The sequence below is a fragment of the Dendropsophus ebraccatus genome, chromosome 2 (genome assembly GCF_027789765.1).
Source record: "Dendropsophus ebraccatus isolate aDenEbr1 chromosome 2, aDenEbr1.pat, whole genome shotgun sequence".
In the NCBI taxonomy this organism is placed as follows: Eukaryota; Metazoa; Chordata; class Amphibia; order Anura; family Hylidae; genus Dendropsophus; species Dendropsophus ebraccatus.
Window position 1 is genome coordinate 82,305,029 of NC_091455.1, and position 24,236 is coordinate 82,329,264.

Genomic DNA, 24,236 nt, shown 5'->3' on the forward strand with positions numbered 1-24,236 from the left:
AATTAAATACATTTGTTATATATTGTCTTAAGTGGCATTTTTGAGTGTGTGTGAATTCTCGTTCAGCAAAGTATATAAAGGTCATACAGTAAGTGTATTAATGTATTGGAATCGGTGCTACATTTATGAAGACAGATCAGAGACAGGAATATAATGATGGAGCTGTTGGCATAATTTTTCTAAAGACTCAAAACTGTTTCCCCATAATGTGGAAAACTGACAAGGTACAGGCTCCAAGCCGAGAGGGGTATGAAACCATTGCCCATTGCTGTGATCACATTCCTTTTCAATTCCGTAAAGCCAAGTATCCCAATCTGAGAGAAAGAAATTACCGGACAATAATGTAATGTGACTGTAATATGCTGTTATCTTGTGTTTGTAGTCCTTTCTGTAGGTTTGTTAAGATTTTAGATATTTTTCTGGATGTTTTAGATGCCACACATTGCCCATAACTATAGTATCCTTTTCATAGAATAACTACAATGTCTCCATAAGTCTACCAGTGCCCCTTTAACAGTGTTATGTTTGATCATATCCTGGTTTATTGCATCTTGATGCATTGTATTGCATAATTTTACCTTACAGGCAATGTCATCAGAAAATAAGTTATTGTTTAAATTAAAGGAGAACACTCGGCAAATGTAAAAAAAAAAAAAAAAACATGCGGAGTGGTAATATAATAATCTGGGGATACTTACCCATCCTCATGCTCCCACAGCCTCACAGCGCACTGTCAACCTCTAAACTGTTTCTCGCAGTTTTCTGTGTTGTCACAACCCACAGGAACTACCGACCCAGCCAGTCAGTGACTGCAGAGATGTCCCGTCTCAGTCACTGACTGGCTGATCGGTCGCTATCACAGGATCAAGAGACCAGCGGGAGACCATAAGCGGTGGCGCTGTGGGGGGATAGGTATGTATCCCTTGATTGCTTTGTCCCTACCACCCCCTGCCTTCTGCGATTTCTTTACATTTGCCCGGAGTACCCCTTTAAATTTAACATAACGGTTCATATCACAGGCTTGATTACAATGAAAGGTGACACCAGTATATAGATAGCCATACAGAGCTGCAGTTCTTTTCCTCTCCCTCCCTGCACAATGACCTCAGTACAGGTTATAGAACATGTTTAAAGAAAACTTCATAGACATCAATGAGTTCTTTCCACTCTATTGTTATTGATAATGTTCATGTAGCAGTTTTAGGCATAGCCTTAAATGCTTCTAACAGGGCAGAGCAGAAACTCGGGCATAATGGCTGTCCAATCCATGATAATGAAAAAAAAATGCAATTAATATAATAGGGACATTTTTGAAAAAAAAATGTTTTAGTTGCTGGCTTTATTAAGAATCAAGTGAGGAAAATGACTGTTCTGACAATATTCTGCCACTTGTAGCGTTGATGTCTCACGTATAAATCATCACCCAATGTATAGTATGTCTGTAAAGGTGATATTTTCCAGCTTGCATATTTTTCTTAGTAGCAGCCTGATTCCTTTTGTCTTTGTTTCTTTTCCACCAGAGTCAGCAGTTTCCAGGTATCTTGTCTGATAACAGTCTATCCGGACAGAGTGGAAATAGCGCTCAACAGGTGATCTTGGTCAGCCATGCAGCACAGCCCTCCAGCAATGCCAGTGACCTCAATTACCAGGTAGTGTCCTATAGTCTATGTAATCAAGTAATAATTAAAAATGTGTGTTCTATTTTTTTTAATTTCTATTTTATTGATATTAATCTAAAACCAGGTAATTTATTATATTATTATTATAAAAGATGCAGAAATTAAATTTGTATGACCTTTTTTTCCTGCATATCTAGGAAGGTTAACATATGTAACCTATTATCCAGGCTGGTTGTAGATAAAAAAAAGTATGCACCCAGTCAAAGCAGGAAGCACAAATATTTGCAGACCAGGGTTTTAGGAGCACCCCCCCCCCCCTTTGGTCAGCCCCGTCCACTAAGCAAATTCATATATGCATCATAATAGGTCTCGTAACAGCGCATGTGCAGAAAAGACCTCACAGAATAGACAACTGCTTCAGGTGCATGCACACTTCTCCCGGTAGCGGGGTTGAGAAGAATCTCTGCTCAGCAGCTTTTTCTGGTCCCTGGACATCACAGATGGCGGAAGTATAACTCTGTTTATGTATTATTCACACTCTGCAAAAAAAATAATGCATTCAGATTGCAATCATGAACAAACATATACTTATATACTTACAACATCTGGGATGTCTGGGGACTGGAAAAAGTTGCTGAGCAGGGATTCTTCTCAGCCCGGAAACCAGGAGAAGTGTGTTTGCGCCGGAAGCAATCGTCTCTTCTGCAAGGTCTCTTCTGCATATGCACCTTTATGAAACTCATTACTATGCATATAAGAATTTGCATAAAGGTGTGGGCGGGCCAAGGGGGTGCTCCCAACACCCAAAGTTCTCCTAAAACCCTGATTTGCATATTTTCTTCCATAAAAAAAGCTTGGAAACGGCGTGACGCAGAAAAAAATCAATTACAGCAATGCAGACATGAGGTAAAGGGCTTCTGGGGGTATATCACAAACCAGCTGACAGAAGTCTTTAACTTTAAGGGATTGTTAAGTTGGGCCTCCTTCTGGGCCAATGTATCCATTTTCTATAGATAATGCAAATTAGAGACAAGATTTATTATTTATCCGTAGTAAAAACAAATAATGTAGCACATGGTACAGACAGTGTGATAGCAGACGCCGCAGTTGTAGGGTGACAGGCTGTTTCACGCCCTTCCGGCGCTTCTACTGACCCAACAGGCCTGTCACCTTACCTCCGTGGCATCTGCTATCGCATTGTCTGCACCTTGTGCTACATTGTTTGTTTTTACTACGGATAAATAATAAAGACGAAGAAATTTTACCGCTGAGTGCAGCCTCACTTCCTTCTCTGTTTGCATTATGTTTACCTGTACATATTAAAGCTGCCACCTCAGTTATTACTGCTGTTCAAGAGGAGTTAGCTAAAATTTTACTGGGACTGGTGGTCCCATCATTGCTCTTTTTCTTGGTATACTGATTTTCTATAGATACTGAATATTTTTGTAATAGATGTATGATTCAGGAGCTTTTTCATTTATAGAGGTTAGTCACTGAAAAATTTTATTTCTTAGGTTACAGATGACACTCACATTGATAAGAGTAGTGACACAGAAAAGCAGGAAAGGATACATCAGTGTTTTGAATGTAACCATTACTTTCCCTCTGCTGCCACACTGGCAGAACACAACAAAGAAGCACATGGGAAGGAACGGATTCATGTTTGCCACCTATGCAATAAGGCATTCAAAAGGGCTTCCCATTTAAAAGTAAGTGTCCATCTTTGGAAGATTTTGTGGTGTTATAAAAACCTGAAATTTTTTTTTCTCCAAGCCTACAGCTCCTGTCCTATTATAATTCATATTTTGGCAAACTAACCATTCTGAGTGGCCTCAGCCTGCTCTTTATCTAGTGCTTGCTGACTGCATTCGGCAGCGCATTGTTATAAACCAACATTGTAGATAGCTCCATTCCCAGTCGATAAACCACATAGATGCTGTGGTGATGGCAGTCATGATATCTACGTTGTTAGAAGTCGCATGCTGGTCTCTTACAGCCTCCAATCTTCAAAGTGGTTGTCATAGCATCTGAAAGGCATTCTGAAGACCTCCATGGCTGCCATGATTCTATTACTATTGTACTCTGCCACAGCCAGGGCATAATAGAGGATCATTGAAATGATCATCAAACGATAGTCAGAGAGAATAAGGGTCCATTTACACAGATTATCTGTGATTATTAGATGTAAAGCCAAAGCCAGGAATGGATTTAAGAAGAGAAGAAATCTTTCCTTTATGCAAATACAGTGTTCGGTCCACAGATCTCTCAAAGGACCAGAAGAGCCAGGAAAAAAGGCGCACACCGGCTTCAGAATACGTGGTTTCAAAGGATGAATTTTAATAGTCTCATAGAGGCAACGCGTTTCGAGGTACCATGTACCCCTTTATCAAGCAGGAGAGACATCCTTTATGACCTTTTCTCTGTTTATAATCTGTTCCTGGCTTTGGCTTCAAATTTTTGGCAGATAATCTTTCTGTGTAAATGGACCCTTAAAAACATGTTTAAAAATTAAAAAACAAATAGTATTGCCAAACTATTAAATGCAATGTTGTTTATCTTGGGAACACATTAACCCCTTAAGGACAGAGCCTGAAATGGCCTTAATGACAGAGACAAATTTTATGAATATGACCAGTGTCACTTTATTCATTAATAACTTCGGGATGCTTTTACCTATCCGGCTGATTCTGAGATTGTTTTCTCGTGACATATTGTACTTTACATTTCTGGTAAATTGGAGTCGATACTCATAACAAATCTTTATGAAAAAAACCCCAAATAATGTGAAAAAATGCATTTTTCCAACTTTGAAACTTTTTTGCGTATACAGAAAGTGGTTATACCACATAAATTATATATTAAATAGCATTAGCAACATGTCTAATTTATGTTGGCAGTATTTATTAAACTATCTTTCATTTTTTTTAGACAATAGGGAGCTTAAAACATTAGCAGCAAATTTCCAAATTTTCAGTAAAATTTCAAAATCAGATATTTTTAGGGACCTGTTCAGGTTTAAAGTGTATTTGAGGGGCCTGTATGTTAGAAAGCCCCACAAAGCACCCCATTTCAGAAACTGCACCCCCCACACTCTGCAAAAGCATATCCAGAAAGTGTTTTAACCCTTTAGGGGAGTCACAGAAATAAAAGCCAAGTGTGTAAGAAATTTGAAAATTTTAATTTTCTGTGCAGAGATTTTATTGTAATCCAATATTTTTCATAATTATAAACCTATTACCAGAGAAATGCACCCCAATAATTATTGTCCCGTTTCTGCAGTTTATAGAAATACCCCATATGTGGCCCTATTGCGCTATTTGACGCAACCACAAGCCTCAGATATAAGGGAGCGCCTAGTGAATTTCAACGCCTCCGTTATATTTGGTCATTTTTGACTGTACCACTTCAGGTTGGCAGAGGCTCTGGGGTGCCAAAACCTAAAAAACACCCCTAAAGGGACACCATTTAGAAAACTACACCCCTCAAGGAATGTAACAAGGGGTGCGGTGAGCATCTGGACCCCACAGGTGCTTCACAGATTTTCAGAACAATATGGCTTGAAAAAAGAAAAAAAAATTTTTACACTAAAATTCTAGCCTTCAATTTTTCTACATTCTTAAAGGGATAAGAGGGAAAAAAAGACAAAAAATGAGTAGCGCAGTTTCTCCCGAGTATGGAAATACCCCACATGTGGCCATAAAGTGCCAAGGGGGCGCAGGACGAGCCTCCAAAGGGAAGGAGCGCCATTTGGCTTTTGGAAGCTGAATTTCACTGAAAAGGATTTCAAGCGCCATGTCGCATTTACAGAGCCCTCGTGCTGCCAAGACACTGGAAACCCCCCACAAGTGACTCCATTCTGGAAACTACACCCCTCAAGGAATCTAACAAGGGGTGTAGTGAGCATATGGACCCCACTGGTGACGGGCACAAATGTGGAACAATGTGACGTGAAAGGGAAAAATTTCATTTTTTCACTTTCATGGCACAAATGTGCCCGTCATCAAGGGGTCCATTTGCTCACTACACCCCTTGTTAGATTCCCTGAGGGGTGCAGTTTCCAGAATGGGGTCACTTGTGGGGGGTTTCCAGTGTTTTGGCAGCACGAGGGCTCTGTAAATGCGACATGGCGTTCATCATCCATTCTAGCCAAATCCAACCTCCAAAATCCAAATGGCGCTCCTTCCCTTCGGAGGCTTGCCCTGCGCCCACATGGCGCTTTATGTCCACATGTGGGGTATTTACGGACTCAGGGGAAATTGCTCTACACATTTAGTTTTTTTTCCCTCTTTTAACCCCTTGTGAAAATGATAAATTCAAGGCTAAACCAACATTATAGTGTAAAAAATTTAATATTTCATTTTCACGCCACATTGTTCCACATTTGTGTCCGTCACCAGTGGGGTCCATATGCTCACTACACCCCTTGTTACATTCCTTGAGGGGTGCAGTTTCCATAATGGGGTCACTTGTGGGGGGTTTCAACTGTCTTGGCAACACAGGGGCCTTTTGAATGCAACATGGCCCCTCGAAATCCATTCCATCCAAATCCAGCCTTCAAAAACCAAATGGCGCTCCGTCCCTTCGGAGGCTTACCCTGCACCCGCATGGCGCTTTATGTACACATGTGGGGTATTTCCGTACTCAGGGGAAATTGCGCTACACATTAAATGTTTTTTTTTATCTTTTAACCCCTTGTGAAAATGAAAAAATCATGACAAGATTAATGATTTAGAGTAAAAATTTTACAAAAATTACACTAAATGTTGGTCTAGCCTTGATTTTTTTCCATTTCCACAAGGGGTTAAAAAAGAAAATGAACACAAAACGTGTAGGGTAGTTTCCCCTGAGTACGTAAATACCCCACGTGTGGGCATAATGGGCTATATGGGCACAGGGCAAGCCACCAAAGGGACAGAGCGCCATTTAGAGGCTGGAATGGAGGATGGAGGTCATGTCGCAATTACAAAGCTCCTGTGCTGCCAGGTCAGTAGAAACCCCCGACAAGTGACCCCATTCTGGAAACTACACCCCATAAGGAATCTAACAAGGGGTGCAGTGAGCATATGGACCCCACTGGTGACGGGCACTTACGTAGAACATGTGCCGAGAAAATAAAAAATACCATTTTTTTCATTTTCACGTCCCAAATGTGGCCGTCACCAGGGGGCCATATCCCCGCTGCCCCCCTTGTTAGATTCCTTATGGGGTGTAGTTTCCAGAATGGGGTCACTTGTGGGGGGTTTCTACTGTCCTGGCCGCACAGAGGCTTTGTAATTGCATCATGGCATCCTCTAATGGGAATGGCAGCCATACCTACTTAGCTGGGGAAAAGGGACAATTCTAATTTATTTGGGGGTATTAGGCCAATTATTAGTTTATAAGGTTGAAAATGACAGGTGTCCATCAAATTCAACCTGTGTTGATCCAGAGGAAGGCAAAAAACCCTTGTGAGGCAGACGACAGTAGCCTCATCACAGGGAAAAATTCCTTCCCGACTCCATAATGGCGATCAGAATAATCCCTGGATCAGCGTGACCCCTGAAATAGGAATAAGGGGCAGAATTTAGATAATGTAGAACCCCAATGACGTGTAGTGCGCCTTGGAGCGATCCAGTATGCAGAGGCCGGGGGGATCAGGACAGGCGTCACACTGGAAAATGGTGTTCTTTCTGATCCCCCTGTTACGCCACACTCTGCACTTCTTCTGGTGTCTCCCGTTCTCCAGTGTGGGGGACATCACCTGGAAAATGTTGTCCTGGTGCGATACGGGGTCCTTTATATCCAGAAGCGCTGGGTCCGCTCCATGGCTGCTAAATATTAGGGCTCTATTACTACTTCTGATATTTTCGTATCGTGCCGCAAGCTACAGTAGCTCGGGCAGCGAGGGACCGGAAGAGGGGGGTGCTGGTATAAAAGTTATCCCCGTACAGGTGGTAACCTTTATCCAGCAGTGGGAAGATCAGTTCCCTGACGATCTTCCCACTTGTTCCAAGGATGGGGGGGGGGGGGGCATCTGGGGGCTGCATTCGGGTGTCCCTTCCTACATACACTCTAAGGGTACGTGCACACTGCGGAATCGCGACAGATAACCCTTCGTGCATTCCGCAGTTGGCACCCACTGGCGGACTGATGCGGGCGCACGTCTCCATCCGTGTCATAGACTCCATTCTATGCCCGGGCGGATTCCGCTCTCCGTCCAACGTGTTCATTCTTTGGACGGACGATGGAATCCGCCCGTGCATAACATGGAGTCTATGACACGGGTGGAGACATGCGCCCGCATCAGTCCGCCGGCGGGTGCCAACTGCGGAATGCACGAAGGGTTATCCTTCGCCATTCCGCAGTGTGCACGTACCCTATATCTGTAAGTGTACCCTGAGGTACGCTCACAGAGTTAGTAGAATTTTACACCATACCATCATCTCTTATTGGGACGGTACTGGCGGAAAAGACGTGTCTGGGGGGCAGCGTACGCTACGCTACCCCCAGACACGTCACTGGATGATGAGGATGAATGGAGGAAAAAAGGATCCCCCCATTCATCCTCACTGGCTGTTTCGGTGTCGGAGGCAATAACGTATGCGTCCGACACCGAAAACACCCTGGGGGCCATCTTTATATGGGGACTAGTATATGGGGTATGTAGTGGTGTAGTGTCAAACTTTATTCAATGTAGTGTGGTGTAATGTAGTGTTTTTTACGTGTTTTTTTACAGTAAGTATAAAAAAAAAAACTACGCCAACAAAGGAGTTGCTGATAAATGCGCGGCACTTATCAGCAGACCGTGGCTGTAGGATATAGAAAAAAAACACCCTACGCCAAAAAGGAGTTGCTGATTAGCAGCGCACTTTCGTGCGATGCTGATCAACACTCAGCGGCGATAGGGTGCGGAAAATAGAAAAAAAAAATTGAAAAAAAAAAAAAAATTCTACATTCTGAACATCCCTGAAAATAGCCGAGAGAAGCCGAACGTGACGTCACGGAGGAAGCCGAAGACGAGGACGCCGCGAACCCGGAAGACGCTGATCAGGAGCCCGGGACAGGTGAGTAATGTACAAATACCTGCTCTGGACCCCTCGGCTACCTAGCTGAGGGGTCCAGGGCAGGTATTTACTATTTTGTGGGACTCTGATCGCCGTGCCACCGGCCCGATCGCCGTGAACGGCTGGGCGGCCGTTCACGGCGATCGGGCCAGTGGCACGGCGATCACCATTACTTTTTACAGTAATGGCGGTCGGTGCCGTCCTCGGACAGCACCGACCGCCATTTTTTTCCGGGTCATCGGGTCGCCGATGACCCGAAAAGGTTCCGATCGCCGCTATTGGCTGATCTGAATTGATCAGCCTATAGCGGCGATCGTAAGCACGGGGGGTGTTAACCACCCCCCGTGCCGTGAAGCTAAGATGGCCTGCTATGATTTATAGCAGGCCATCTTCCCCGATCGCTGTGTGCGAACACGCAGCGATCGGGGAAACATCGGGTGTAAATTTACGCCCTGATGCCCCAAGTACCAGGGCGCGAGGGCGTAAGTTTACGCCCGATGTCGTTAAGGGGTTAAATGGGGGAAAATGTCAATGTCAGAGTTGTTTCTGAATACCTCACATCATGGACTAAGGAGTGCCATCTACCCCGCATGATACCAATATAAGCTACAGTTCTTAAAGGGAACCTTACACCCGACATTGCAAGCAAAGCCCGCCCGACCCCCCCGGTGGAGCCCCAGATACTTACCCTTTGCTGCAAGTCCCGCTCCTGAACCCGCTCCCCAGACGGAGATATCGGCGCCAGAAGGTGAGCGTGCGCTCTATGCTAATTACCAGAGATGAGTCCAATGCCTATAGAGAATGACTGGAGCCGTCATTCTCTATGGGCATCGGACTCCTTTCTGGAGAGCGTGCGCAGGGCTGCCGACAGCGATATATCTCCGTCCCGGGACCGGGTCCAGGAGGGGGACTTGCAGCAAAGGGACTTGCAGCAAAGGGTAAGTATCCGGGGCTCCACCGGGGGGTCGGGCGGGCTCTGCGCCGCAATGCCGAGTGACAGGTTCCCTTTAAAAAATAAGCCAGCAGACAGCTCTGTAGACAAAAACCAGGCCTGAAGATGGGAAAAAAAAACCTAAATGTAAAAACAAAAATTGGTATCATTCTCAAGGGGTAATACTTTTGTATAATCCAATACCTTTGTATGCTAGAGATACTTCTGTATTTTGTGTTATTTCAGTGTCTCTTTAACTATCAACAGGAGCACACACAGACCCATCAGCCAGGACCCTCAAGAAGTTCCCAGATGCCAAAATTGTTTAAGTGTGATACTTGTGATAAGGCATTTGCTAAACCGAGTCAACTAGAACGGCACAGCCGCATTCATACAGGTACAGTATGATAAGGTGCAAAGTATAGAGAAAGCTAATTTTTATGTGAGCTCTCAAGCACACTGTTACAGCTTACTGACACTCAGTAAAATGGCATGCACTATGTATTAAAGTACTGTATTTGAACACTTCTAATGATTACATTTGGATGTATTTGTCACAAAAAGTGCAAGCTGGTAAGTAAAACCAAGCAGACAGCCATGTGATCTCTATGCACTAATGCTTGCAAGTATGGGTCAAATCTAAGGGTTCAGTGACTTTAAACAAGACATTGCAATAGGAGGTCACCTTTGCAGCAAGTCGGTTTGTGAAATGTGTGATTTTCTCATTCTGCCTCAGTCACCTGTAGGTGCTATTATTGTGAAGCAGAAGATAACAGCTCAGCAGTAATGTAGTAGAATGTGCAAACTCAAGCACATTGTATGTTTCATAACCTGTGACATCAGCGTAGTAAGTGTTTGGATTAGATGTCCCTATACTCTGACCATATGGTGTAGGTATACAATTTTATTAAGACAAACTATTGGTACAGTCACAATATGAGTCATATGTAAGAGTATTGTGAGTTGTTGTTTTTTGTATCATATTGCCATATAGTTAAAGGTACTTATACACATTGCAATGTCACCTATGATGAAAAGCTCCAAATTTATGTCTAGTAATGACATTTTGTGTGTGGTCGTTTCAGGGAAAAATGAAAATGACGTTTTGAGATGACCTAAAATAGCCTCTATTAAGCTCTGTGTAAGGTTATCATCTAACAGCTCTAAATCTGACGTTCTCAAGCTAAATAGCCAGATCGGATAGCTAGATTATCTGTGTATGGCTACCTTCATTTCAAGAAAGACTTTTTTTTTTTCCTCTAAAACATTTAATCAGCCATTCCGCTAGGGTACTGGGAGGCTTGCAGAAAAGGCTGCTGGGCACTGAACTGTCCATCAGAATCAATTACATTTAATTGAAAATTACTTTTTGTATTAATGCATGGAACATGTGGTTTAGATGACATCATGTTGGGAGGTCAGTGACTGAGTGTACAACTTTTCAGTTTGTGATCTGTGTACAATGCCAATAACTTTTAGCGCTCTGACAGCTGGTATAAATAACAATGATTACATTTCATATGGAGAAGGAACATTGCTTATACCTGAAAATGTCTTCTGTTGATTTACAGGGGTTTTAAAGGGAAACTGTCATCTTTTTATTGCTGCACAAACTGCCCCATAACCTCACCAAGGTAGTGAACAGCAGTCTGATGCTGTGCTTTTATGTGTCCTGTGATGTTGCACTTTGGGTGAAAATATAGCAGTCTCTGTGTGTATGGAAAGTAGTCATGAAGGAGTGGCAGCAGCATCTAGTCACCCTGCATTTGCCTTCCTTCTGCACACTGAGGCTTGATAAACACCCCGAGGGCCAGGCTTTGCATGATATTCTCTCCACTCGGGGTGTCAGTAAAGCCTGGGAGCTGTGCGGACAGCCTGATATGATACAGTACTGCCGCACCTACGTAATGACTAGTTAACACAAACTAGGACCACCGATCAGAGGTGTTTTACAAAAGAACACACAGGAACACTTTCAAAATAATGTTCACTACTGCTGTAAGGTAATAGGTGCAGTTTGTGAGAAGATAGTAAGCTGCTGGACAGAGTCTTGTGATCAGCAACAGAATTCACTTATAAATTCTTAAAGGAAATGTTCCTATAGGGTCAGGGACGCTGAGGATGACGGTAAAAAGGTTACCTTCATTCTCAACATCACAATTCCAATGGGAACATAGCAGCAGGTAAGCGTCTTTTAATTGATGTTAGTTTCCCTTTAAGGTCTAAGCATGCAGGAATTACTGTTAAAGACAAATACATGGAGTCTGTGCTATATCCACATGTACTGTAGGTGCTGCTCTATTTGTAAACTCCAGGTATGCTCTTTGTGACATCTAGTGTTCTCGGACTGTGCAGAACAGTAGTGTCGTGATCCTTCGCCTGACTAACAGGTGATGCCGAAATAACCCAAGTGTTCATTCTTAGAGCAATTAGAAGAAATTTGCTTTTCAACTACATTAAAGATGAACGCTCCAAAATGATTTTGTTATGTCATTGCATTCTTCTGCTCCTGAAGAACCTCTAAAAAGCCCTAAGTATCATTTCATTTCATTGTCTGGATAAATGTGCAAGCTTCATATCCTAACAACTCCCCTGAGCTTTCATCTTCTTAATAAATGTCATTAAGTAGCGAAAAAAATGTTTGCAGCATTCTCAGAAGGAGAGTTTATTCATAATGCTTTTTGTAAGATGCAACATATTCTCCCATAATTGCTTCAATTTTCTCCGTCTTTGTCTGGATTACTTTGTGCATGCATACATTGAAACATCCAGGCAATAACTTTAAATTGGCTTGAAACTGACAAGGCAAAGGGGAAAAGTACCGTGTTACATAATAATGGTCATGTACTATAAGACAACGGCAGACTAGTTGTAGCAGCCAATTAACATACAACGCTATAATACTGAAGATGGAACTTCAAGATGCATAGCTTATGTATGGAGACTAAGAAAGTGACATTACTGCTCCTGGTAGCTTTAACCAGATCATCTTGATTTTAATTGAGTCCTGTACGGATGTCAGCAGCGTTGGAATTAATCTCTTTGGTTAATCTTTTTTTCATAGTACACTGAATATTGACTGCAGGTGCAAGAGATTTTCTATCACCTTGGCAGATTGAGTTCCTTAGATAATACTGTATATAACTGCTTTGTGTTATCTATTACTTCTTATTTACATTTGGATATTAAACTGCACAGTTACAAGAAATGAGATCTATCCTCCAAGTTTGATGTCCTTGGTGGTAAGCATTGTGTGCCAACATAAGACCTGACATAGCGTTACAGCGCTGACTGTTAGCATTTGTTCAATTCCTAGGTGATCTCATTACTGAGGCTTTTTTTGGTCTGTTGCCTGACCTGCCTTTTGCACTAGCCTTTTGAATATTTTGCATGGTTCCTTAGTTTGCTTGGCTGACTGTGACTCTTTGTAACATTTACCTTTTCGATTCCTTACCAACTATGTAAAAGTTGTTCACCAGTTTTTAAACTTCCTCAACTGGCAAACTCATGTGAGAAAAGATGCCTAATAGGAAAGAAGGGGTGGGGGAGATCTGGGGAGCATGCAAGACTTGATATACATTTTAGGTGGAATTCTTTAAACAAGAGCTCAAAAAACCTAGACATCAGCTACCAGCAAGTATCACTGAGTAGATATAGTAGGAATAAACTGTACGGTACTATATGTAAAGGGAACCCATTACAAAGAAAATGCTGCCTAATCTACAGGGGAGCCCTCCTATTCAGCTGTCTATGTATAGGTGAGCATATGGGGAGAGCGGTCAGTCACAGAGTAGGGCCACCACTGTGCACTAAGAACAGTCAATATATTAATAAGAAATACTATGGTCTGCATTCTTCATTGCATCTGCAAGGCACTTTGCAGCATCTTGCTTTTACCTTGCAGTCACTGCTAACTTTCACCTCCCCATTTATTTTACTTTGTTAAGATTTGACAACTTGATTTGTCTTTTAACCCCTTAGCGACCCATGACGTATCTGATACGTCATGGCACCGCGGGGGGTGTTCAGAGCGGGGTCCCGCCCGGACCCCGCTCTGAACGGCGCTGATCCCGGCTGACACGTGCAGCCGGGCAGTGCCTCTGTTAGCCGGCGCGGGTCCCGTTGCCGCGCCGGCTAATTAAGCACTTCAATGCAGCTGTCAAACCTGACAGCTGCATTGAAGTGCTTTATGCACAACATCCCTGGTGTCTAGTGGGTCGGATCTCCCCCCCGCGATGCGATCGCGGGGGGGAGATCCGTTCTTCTGGCCGTGCCGGGCCTTAGCGTCGGAATGACGCTGATCCCGGCTCGGCAGTAGATTGCTATGGCCTGCAGCAGGCCATAGCAATCTATGACCGATCTCATGGATCTTTGCTGTGTATATACACAGCATTGATCTCTATGAGAGATCAGTGCTATGTATATACAAGCCCCCCAGGGGGGCTTCTAGTCCATGTAAAAAAAAAAGTAAAAAAGTGTTTTTATTAATAAAAAATCCCCTCCCCTAATAAAAGTCCAAATCACCCCCCTTTTCCCATTTTATAAATATAAATTAATAAATAAATAAATAAACATATTTAGTATCGCCGCGCGCGTAATCGCCCGAACTATTAATTAATCACATTCCTGATCTCGCACGGTAAACGGCGTAAGCGCAAAAAAATCCCAAAGTGCAAAATTGCGCATTTTTGGTCACATCAAATCCAGAAAAAATGTAATAGAAAGCGATCAAAAAGTCGTATATGCGCAATCAAGGTACCGGTAGAAAGAACGCATCATGGCGCAAAAACTGACACCTCACACAGCCCCATAGACCAAAGGATAAAAGCGCTATAAGCCTGGGAATGGAGCGATTTTAAGTGACATATATTTGTTAACAATGGTTTGAAATTTTTACAGGCCATCCAATACAATATAAGTTATACATGTTATATATCATAGTAATCGTAACGACTTGAGGAACATGCATAACAAGTCAGTTTTACCATAGGGCGAACGGCGTAAATGCAAAACTCCCCGAAATCAAAACAAATTCGTTTTTTTTTTCAATTTGACAGCGCAAATGATTTTTTTCCGGTTTCACAACATATTTTATGGAAAAATTATGCATGTAATTGCAAAGTACAATTGGTTTCGCAAAAAATAAGCACTCATATAAGTCTCTAGGTGAAAAAATGCAAGCGCTATGGACTTTTAAACATACAATGGATAAAGCAAAAGCGCAAAAACGAAAATTGGCTTGGACCTTAAGGGGTTAAATTGTTTTATTATTGTCAGTCAGGTTCAGAATGTATGTCACTGCCTCTATGGTTCAAAGTCCTCTCTAGCTTACACATAGAAAGTTGCACATTAAACCCTAAGATCAGCCTTTGTAGCATCCACAGGAACATGATGTTATAAAATGGCCATTGACTTTGGTAATTTTATACATTGCTGTCAAACCTCCAGCATACACGTGGAAGAATAAATGGAAATATTTACTTATATCAAAGGCGATAGAAATGATCTGAGCCCTGTTATCAATACATTACAAAAAGCTATGGAGAAAATGTTCATTGATTGTAATAGTGATAACAGCGGACATCAGACAGCCACGCAGGCTTTAAGCTTCTTTGACACGTCTTCAAAAAGTGTTTCGGTCTTCATTCATGTCTGCTAGACTAATTACACGCTGACCTCGATTTCACTAGGTAAGAAATACTTTAGTCAGAAAGCGCTTTGCTTCGAAGATTTTTATTTCCTAGTAACATATTCATTCTAAAAACTTCCAATCACAGAATGGAGTGTACAAATGTAAAACATAACTTTTTGTATTGTATAGAACAGTCTCAACAGCATAAACACGCTATAGGTCTAACCGGATCATGTGCAGAGCTGCTACAAAACTCCATAGTAACAAAAGCCATCAGGAGTGCAACAATAAACAGTATGTCACAGGGTATATAATTGTAACCTCACCCATCCATGACGGCGTTGGTCCAAGTTCACACAGCTGATGGTTGCAAGGTGCCATAGTGGATGCTAGTAACAACTATGATTTACTCGGAGGCATGGCAGCAGGTAAAGTGTCTGGGAAGCATTCTCCCAGGCATCCTCCTGCTCTACATAGCCTGATTGATAGCTCTGCTCCTATTTGTGTATCAGAAGAGACCTGTGGCTCAAACTTAGCTGAGTTTGGAAAAAGTGGGAGACCACCCTATAGACATGGGGCATAGTTTTATGTCCTGTTTTCTCTGAATTACCACAGTGTTTCTAAGTAAGACAGTTGTTGGTTAGAAGACAGCCTGTCAGATTTGTATGCTGCTTCCTGTTATGGTAGCATAAATCACCTGACATACTCCCTTTTTACGGCTCTTTGCACACCACATGGTAAGGTGTTCATTTGCCATTTGCACAGTCATAACATGTTCATAGAGCTTAGTCACCCCAGGGAGGCCAAAAAAAACTCCTGTTTCCAATGGGCTTTACGTTTTCTGCTGGATGGAATAGCACAGACCATAAAAGGATCCTGTAGAAAAAAACTACTTTGCGATTTATGTTTTCATAACATGGAAGTCTGAGTGCCTGACAAGTACCCCACTGGACACCATGACAGCATGGTGAGGAAAGAACCAGAAGTAGTAAGCCTTTCCTGAGCCATTGAGCCATGACCCAGGCACAGCATCAAAACGCTGCTCTGGGCAGAGACCTTGTACATGCACTTTATGCATCTGGTGTAGCATCTAGCATTGAAAAGTGGTGTTTGCTATTAACATGTTCTTGCAGAGCAGACAATTTGTAGAATAGCCCAGGGCCTGGGTCTCCTTAATCTGCCCCTGCATGTGACCATGATATTTGTTATGGCAAAAAGACAACAATAAACTCAGTCCATCCAGGAATAAAGTACTTAATAAGCCTCTCAACTTTTATTTGTAGGTTTTAGCTATGATTTATTATTTAGTTAGTTTCAATTGACTGAAAGTACTCTTTGTTGCTTAATGCAAAATGTATGTTGCAGTATGGAAGAAAAGATTGATTTTTACTTAGTAGTTCATTGTAAAAAATGTGCTGATTTTTTATTTGTCATTGTGTGTGCTTGCAGGAGAGCGTCCTTTTCAGTGTACACTGTGTGAGAAAGCTTTCAACCAGAAGAGTGCACTGCAGGTGCATATGAAGAAGCACACTGGAGAAAAGCCTTACAAATGTGATTACTGCTCGATGACTTTCTCCCAGAAATGCAATATGAAACTTCATATGAAACGGACCCATGCCTACCCTGGTATATGACCTATTGAGGACTTTGTTAATGGCTTACAGTAAATTCTAGTATTATTGTTATGTCTGATCAGGAGAACCACAGCCAGATAATATGTCTGTCTCAGTAAATACTCGTATTCCCCATAAAATAGCAATTCTGGAGCAAAACTGAATGGGTCCCTAAAACGAGTAACAATCAGGTAGATGGGTGCTAGTTGAATGAGCCTTTCCACAGGTTAACCATAATGCACATAGGGATCCTTTTCAAAACCCTATCCCTCTTGTCATTCGTCAGGTGCACAACGCCTATTACACAGGGAGATGTGCAGCCTAAAAACAAGGGTTTTTTTTAGCAAGTGAAAATTGTGATCAGCTGATGAAAGAGCATTTGCTTGTTTATCGGCTGATCTTACCTTGTTATACAAGTTTATATAGGCCTGTTCACCCAATAATCACCATGTGTAAAAAGGCCCTCAAAGGGAATATCCAGCTTTAGGACATTTTCATATAATGCTGCCCTGGTAAAGAACATGTTGAAAATGTTAGGCTTACCTCTCCGCGCTCCCCAAGTGTCCTGCTGTGTCCTCTCTGATGTCTCCGCAGACTGCAGCCACCACTACTTCAGACAGCCCACTCAACCAATCACTGACTGAGACAGGACAGCACCACAGTCAGTGATTGACTGATCAAGCTGTCACTCCCAAGATAAGTTTGTCTTGGAAGTATCGCCAGCTGCTGTCAGTAGGGGACATCAGAGGGGACACAGCAGGACACTAGCGGAGCATGGAGAGTTAAACATAACATGCGTATTATGTTCTCCACTAGGGCAGCATTATATAAAAAAAGAAAAGTCAAGGGAAGTGAGTACCCAGTTTTAGATTTGTTTATACATATTCAGGGGGTATATCATTTTGTGTGTGTGTGTGTGTGTATGTGTATGTATGATCCTTATCTACTGTCCTGTTATGTTACAGACCTTATAGAGGAAGTTTCTATGCACCAAGAAGATGATGAAGGTGGGGAAGACTTAACTCAAACACTAGATTTGGAAGAAGTTGTCCAGGAATCATCAGGAGACTGGCAGTGTGGCATAACAAATGTTTTCCGATGACCTGCCACCGACTAGAGTGTACTCTTATAGACATATAGCATGTAAATATGCAAGGAGTTTACTGAGAAGACTAAAGGTCATTCCACTCCCGTGATTTTTATTTATTTTTTGCATTCTGGTGCTGTATAGTTGAGCTGATGACAAGGACTTTCATTGTGCTGAATTTTCAGCACTTCTCAGGTACCTTTCTAAACAATGAAGGAACTTTTTCAAAACTAGTACAGTAAAGAAATTAACAAGCATCTACTTTACGGTTCATTAGCTTGATAATCCTTCCCCCTTTGTTTCTGTTTTACAGTTAAATTTTAATCACCCTGGTAACCCGAGTATCTCATCTTTACAAGGGTGCCATTATTTCACATTGTGTAGTACAGACTATTGCACTAAAGTTCCCCATTGAATATATGTATGTATTTGATTTATTGTACATATGTATATATGTGTAAATATGCCAGTTTGTGTATCTGTATATAATTGTATACACACACAATGGCCCAGATTGATAAGCCTGTCTGATAGCAGCAGCTCAGCTTTGGTTTTCTTAGAATGAGTTGTGATTGATCGCCATCTGTCAGAGACTAAAGTCAGATGCAATTTTTGTCTTGGGCATATTGATGAGTCTGGGCCAATGTTTATAGATACAGGACAGCTCTTCCTTCTACTGGTATAAAGCACTGCAGCCTATTCTTTTGTATTATGTGGTAAACAATAAGTTACCTACCTTTTTGGAAAGTGGCTGGTCCATTTCCTTCTCTTAGTTAGAACTGATACTTGATAGATACTATTTTTAAATGTCTGTGACATCTCCTACTTCTATAATATTAATAAACCTGATGTGTTCATTTCATGTTTCAATTTGTTTGTTTTGTTTTTTTTATTCCTTTTGGTAGTGGTAATGTTAGTATGTAGATAACTGTGTTTTTCCGAGAAGAAGACAGGGTCTTTATGCTGTGGGAAAAAAAGTCTTATTTTATATTATAATTATGGCTTACTCCAAAAAAATCCTGCAAAATGAATCTTCGTTTTTGTGGTAGGGCTTATTTTTGGAGAAACAAGGTATATAGACAAAAAAAGATATATAGTTTGTTAGAATGTTACCTACTGTCTTTGCAGATGTGTAATTTGTATTAAAGGAGAAGTTCGGTGAAAATTTTTATTAATGTATTGTATTGCCCCCGAAAAGTTATACAAATCACCAATATAAACTTATTACGGGAAATGCTTATAAAGTACTTTTTTCCCTGCACGTACTACTGCATCAAGGCTTCACTTCCTGGATAACATGGTGATGTCACGTCCTGACTCCCAGAGCTATGCGGGCTGTGGCTGCTGGAGAGGATGATGGCAGGGGGACACTGAGGGACACAGGGCACTGGAGGGGCACTGAGCATCCCTCTGCCACCATCCTCTCCAGCAGCCGCAGCCCGCACAGCTCTGGGAGTTAAGTCGTGACATCACCATGTTATCCAGAAAGTGAAGCCATGATGCAGTAGTAAGTGCAGGGAAAAAAAGCACTTTATAAGCATTTCCCTTAATAAGTGTATATTGGTAATTTGTATATCTATTTATGTTTTTTTTTGGCGGGGGGGGCAATACAATACTTTAGAGCGCGTGAACTGGCTTCTGACTGGGATATCTCCGTCCCAGGACCGGCTCCGGCAGTGGGACTCGGCGGGATGAGGTACGTATAAGGGGATCTAACCGGTGGTCGGGAGCCTGTCACCCCGGCACGGAGGGTGACAGGTCTCCTTTAACAAAAACATGTGCCTTTCACTGCCATTGGTCAGGCAAAGATTTGTGCAAAGAAAATTGTGCAAATCATAGTTTTACATTTGGCTTCAGGTAAATAAGACCCTGCGTCGAGGTATTCATAAATCTCACACACAAAGCTAACATGAAAAATCGTGCACATTTCTCCAATATCTTAGCACAGCACAGATAGTAAATCCCCCCTATAAACATCAAAGGTTTGGAGAGAACAAGCACTATAGTCATTCCTCACCCCATGCCAGTTGGACAATACTGTTCTAGATGGCTGTGTTTTGAGGCTTTGACATTTCGCTAGATTTTAAGATTATTATGTAAAATAATTGGAGTTAAGTCCCACACTTTGAAAACCAGCTCAGTAGTTTCCAGCTAGAGAGCACATTTTATCTTTGATTCTCAGGATTTCAGAGTCTAAGGTCATATTAAAGTAACTCATTGTAAAAGATTAGCTGTAAAGCCCAGAAGTTCTAAAACACATTATTGTCTTTTCCTGTAGACTACACAGTGTAAGACAGTGCTCGGAACCTAATAATATGTTAACTGTAGGAAGGTTTCATTATTCACATATTATTCATGGCTTCATTGCTTTTGATCATCTAGATTGTAGTAATAACAACAAGTGATCATTCATTCACAGTCACTTCTAGGATTAAAGTTTATATAATCATTTTTGTTTTTGCTCATTGACCAGAGGGTTTCTTCCTTCCTAAACTTAAAGCGTAACTGTCATGTTTTTTTTTATTGCAGAAATCAGTAGTATAAGCGATTTTAAGAAACTCTGTAATAGGTTTTATCAGCCAAAAAAGCCTCCTTCTGTACTCAAGAAGCAATCTCCCAGCCTCCCCCCTGACTTCTTATCTGTGCATTATCAGGCAAACACGTCTTCATTACAGAGAAGCCAGTGAAGACGGGCTCTGCTCTCTCCATTGTAAGCCTATGAAGGGGGGAGGGGCTGAGGGAGATGAGGGAGCAGGAAGAGGGTGACATGAAGGTCAGCTGTTTGTAGACTCTCTGGGCACCTAAAATGCTAAATTCAGGTGTCAGAAAGGTCAGTGCTTATCTATGAACTTACTGAGAGAAGATTGCAGGGTGTTGTGCTTTGCAGAAATCCTCCGTGCTCAGTCACTCCTAACAGCCCCTCCCCTCTCCATAGCCACATAATGGAGACAGAAATCCTGCTTCATTTGATGTGAGGGGGGAGGCTGGGAGATTGCTTTTTCAGTACAGAAGGAAACTCTTTTAGTACATAAAACCTATTACAGAGTTTCTTAAAATCGCTTGTACTGTTGATATTTAATGTTTTCAGAAAAATGGCCCTGAAATGACAGTTACGTTTTAACAATTCTCTTTGCTTTCTCTTTTCAGTGTGATTTCTTCTTTTCTTCACCTAGCTGTGTATTATTCATTTCAGATTATGTTTACAGGTATTTTTATTGGTACAGTGTTGTAACAGCATGGGTCAGCATAGAAAAAGAAAATCTAGACCCTACAAGTCATTCCCTCTATTTCTTGACCAGGGTTTAGATGCTCCTTAACCCCTTAAAGACCGGGCTAATTTTCCTTTTTGCGTTTTTTCCTCCTTGTGTATATAAGGCCATAGCAGTTGCATTTTTACACCTACGGACCCACATGAGCCCTTATTTTTTGCGTCACTAATTGTCCTTTGCAATGACAGGCTGAATTTTTGCATAAAATATGCTGCGAAATCAGAAAAAAATTATATGCGCTGTGAAATTAAAGAAAAAACGCAATTCTTTTTCTTTGGGGGGGCATTAGTTTTTACGCCGTGTGTCCTATGGAAAAACTGACATATTATATATGTTCCTCAAGTTGATACGATTAAAACGATATGCAACTTGTATAACTTTAATATTAACCCCTAGACGACCCAGGACGTAGAGTTACATCATGGAAGTCTGTCACCAGACGACCCTGGACGTAACTCTACGTCCTGGGTGTTTCTCCGGAGCGCGCTTCACAGCAGGTGGGGGCAGGGACCTCAGCGGTAATGACACGCTGCAGCGATCGCGTTGCCGCGTGTCATTAACCCCTTAAACACTGCGATTGCGGCGCGACCGCGGCGTTTAAGTGTAATGGTCAGTGTAGAAATCAAAGTATTGAATGTAAAAGTCCCTCAAAGGGACTTCAAATGTGTAAAAAAAAAGTTAAAATCACTAACACACTACCCCGAAACCCCTCCCCCAATAAAAGTTGAAATCACCCCCCTTTCCCATTATATAAATAAAACATATAAAATAAATAAATAAACATATAATATACCGTAGCGTGCGTAATTGTCCGATCTATTAAAGTATAACAAGCGTCATTGCGAACGGAGAATGGTGTAGACGAAAAGAGGGAAAAAAGTGTGCGGATTACTGATTTAATGTTACATTATATATATATATAATAATGGTATCATGTCGCTTTTACCGTATAGTGTATTACGCAGACACAGGAACCCCCCAAACGTTACCATATTGCATTCTTTTTTACGATTTCAACTATTTATATCTTCATAAATAATAACTTTGGGATTCCGTCATACATGTTATGGTAAAATGAAAGACGCCATTACAAAGTACAACTATTCCTGTAAAAAACAAGCCATTACATGGCCTGTAGATAGAAAACTGAAAGTGCTGGAGCTCTTAGAAGGGGAGGAGGGAAAAACGAAAGCACAATGATCAAAATTTGCGCGGCCCACTGGGTCATTTTGGGCCTGGTCCTCAAAGGGTTAATTGATGGCTCAAAAAAAATAAAACCTTTTACAGAAAATAAACGTTCCTTAAAATCACTCTATCGCTTATAGCACTTTTATCCTTTAATCTATGGGGCTGTGTGAGGTGTCATTTTTTGCGCCATGATCTGTACTTTCGATTGGTACCTTGATTGTGCATATGTGACTTTTTGATTGCTTTTTATTACAATTTTTCTGGATTTGATACAACCAAAAATGCGCAATTTTGCACGTTGGAATTGTTTTGCACGTACTGCTGCAAACCATCTAAATGGATTGCCTAGCCGGGATGAGCGTCATTCCGAAGCTGAGCCCCGGACGGCTCATTAGAACGGATCTCCCCTCCGCAATCGCATCGCGGGGGGGAGATCCCCCACTACACACCAGGAACACGGGGCACATATACTATACAAATGCATCTGTCAGCTTTGACAGCTGCATTTGAATAGTTAATTAACCGGCTGCGGAGGCTAAGACCCGCTGTCCCTGGCTGCACATAGCAACCGGGGACCGTGGGCTGCAGAGAGGGCTCACGCCGGGAGCCCTCTCTGATCCCCCTTAACGGCTGCATGACGGGTATACCCGTCATGCGTCGTTAAGGGGTTAAAGTGTCACTGTCGTTATAACTTTCAAAATCTAAATCAACAGTAGATGTGAAATTAAGCAAGTTTGCAATATACTTTTATTATTATTTTTTTTTGTTGTTATCATTCTGTGAAACAAAGTTGAAATCCAGGTCCAGTCTCCTTAAGGCAGATTTTCTGACTTGTGCTGGTTGTAAAAAAAGAGACTGAACACAGGAATTCCAGCCAGTGCAGAGAGTCACGGCTCAATGTGTCCGTCAATCACATAATTATCTTTTCTCTGTAAGCGCTCAGATGCCCTGGGATACACTTCCTGTTTTATGACTGTTTCTTGTTTTTGTTTTTTTTTTAGATAAAGCTTGCTTTATATCACATCTTCTGTTTCAGCTATAGACCCATAAGAGCCTTTATTTTTTGTGACACCAATTGTACCTTGCAATGACAGACTTAGGCTATGTTGCGGATGGCAACAACGGCCGTACTTTTGGCGCGGTGGAACAATGACTTATTTTCAATGGGATCCCGGCCGGAGCTTATACACATCGTGTACGCTCCGGCCGGGATCCCGTACGGGGCCGGAAATAACTGACATGTCAGTTTTCTGCGGCCCAATTAAATGAATTGTGGCCAGAGGAAACCCTGTCAGTTCACACTATGAAGCGAGCGGCTCCGGCCGCTTGCTTCATAGTGTGCAGGGCACGCGCTGATGCGCCCACATCAGAGCTCTGCGGCCGGACAGATCATCCGGCCGGTACTTAAAGGGGTATTTCAGGGAAAATCAATAATTTAGCAAAGGAAAGGGTTAACCAAAGTTAACCTTTTCCTAATATACTTACCTGTTGTTTATTGGCCCCCCAAGGAGATCTCCGGTCCGGTCACGTGATCTTGTGGCTCGGATCCTCTTCTCCTTCCGGTTCGGTGACGTCACCCGGCCGGCGTCGCTCTCCGTCTCATTAGCAGCAGAGCACTGAACCCTGACTGGCTTGGTAGCGTGTAGCCAATCAGGGCTCAGTGCTCTGCATCCCCACACGCTTCAGAGTGGGGGTCCCCTGAGGCTGCAGTAAATTATCAGGGGTCGTCGGGCTCAGTGCCAGTCACCAGTTACATGGGCCGGCACTGCACTACAGCAGGTGAATGCGGGGTCTGGCATCCATCATCACTCCGCAACCCCCCCCCCCCCCCCCCCAACCTTGTCAGCGATGCCA

The 24,236-nt window shown here is 42.3% G+C and overlaps 1 protein-coding gene across 7 annotated transcripts in view; it reads left to right on the plus strand.

Moving 5' to 3' along the window:
- ZNF236 (zinc finger protein 236) overlaps window positions 1-18,795 on the plus strand; it is a 170,631-nt gene extending 151,836 nt beyond the window's left edge. For all 7 annotated transcript variants that reach the window (XM_069957871.1, XM_069957866.1, XM_069957867.1 and 4 more), the window contains 5 exons: window positions 1,521-1,649; window positions 3,134-3,328; window positions 9,861-9,990; window positions 16,675-16,851; window positions 17,804-18,795. In XM_069957871.1, coding sequence (XP_069813972.1) covers window positions 1,521-1,649; window positions 3,134-3,328; window positions 9,861-9,990; window positions 16,675-16,851; window positions 17,804-17,940 — 768 coding nt within the window. In that variant the 3' untranslated portion in view covers window positions 17,941-18,795. The remainder of the gene's footprint in view (window positions 1-1,520; window positions 1,650-3,133; window positions 3,329-9,860; window positions 9,991-16,674; window positions 16,852-17,803) is intronic.
- Window positions 18,796-24,236: the final 5,441 nt, after the last annotated feature.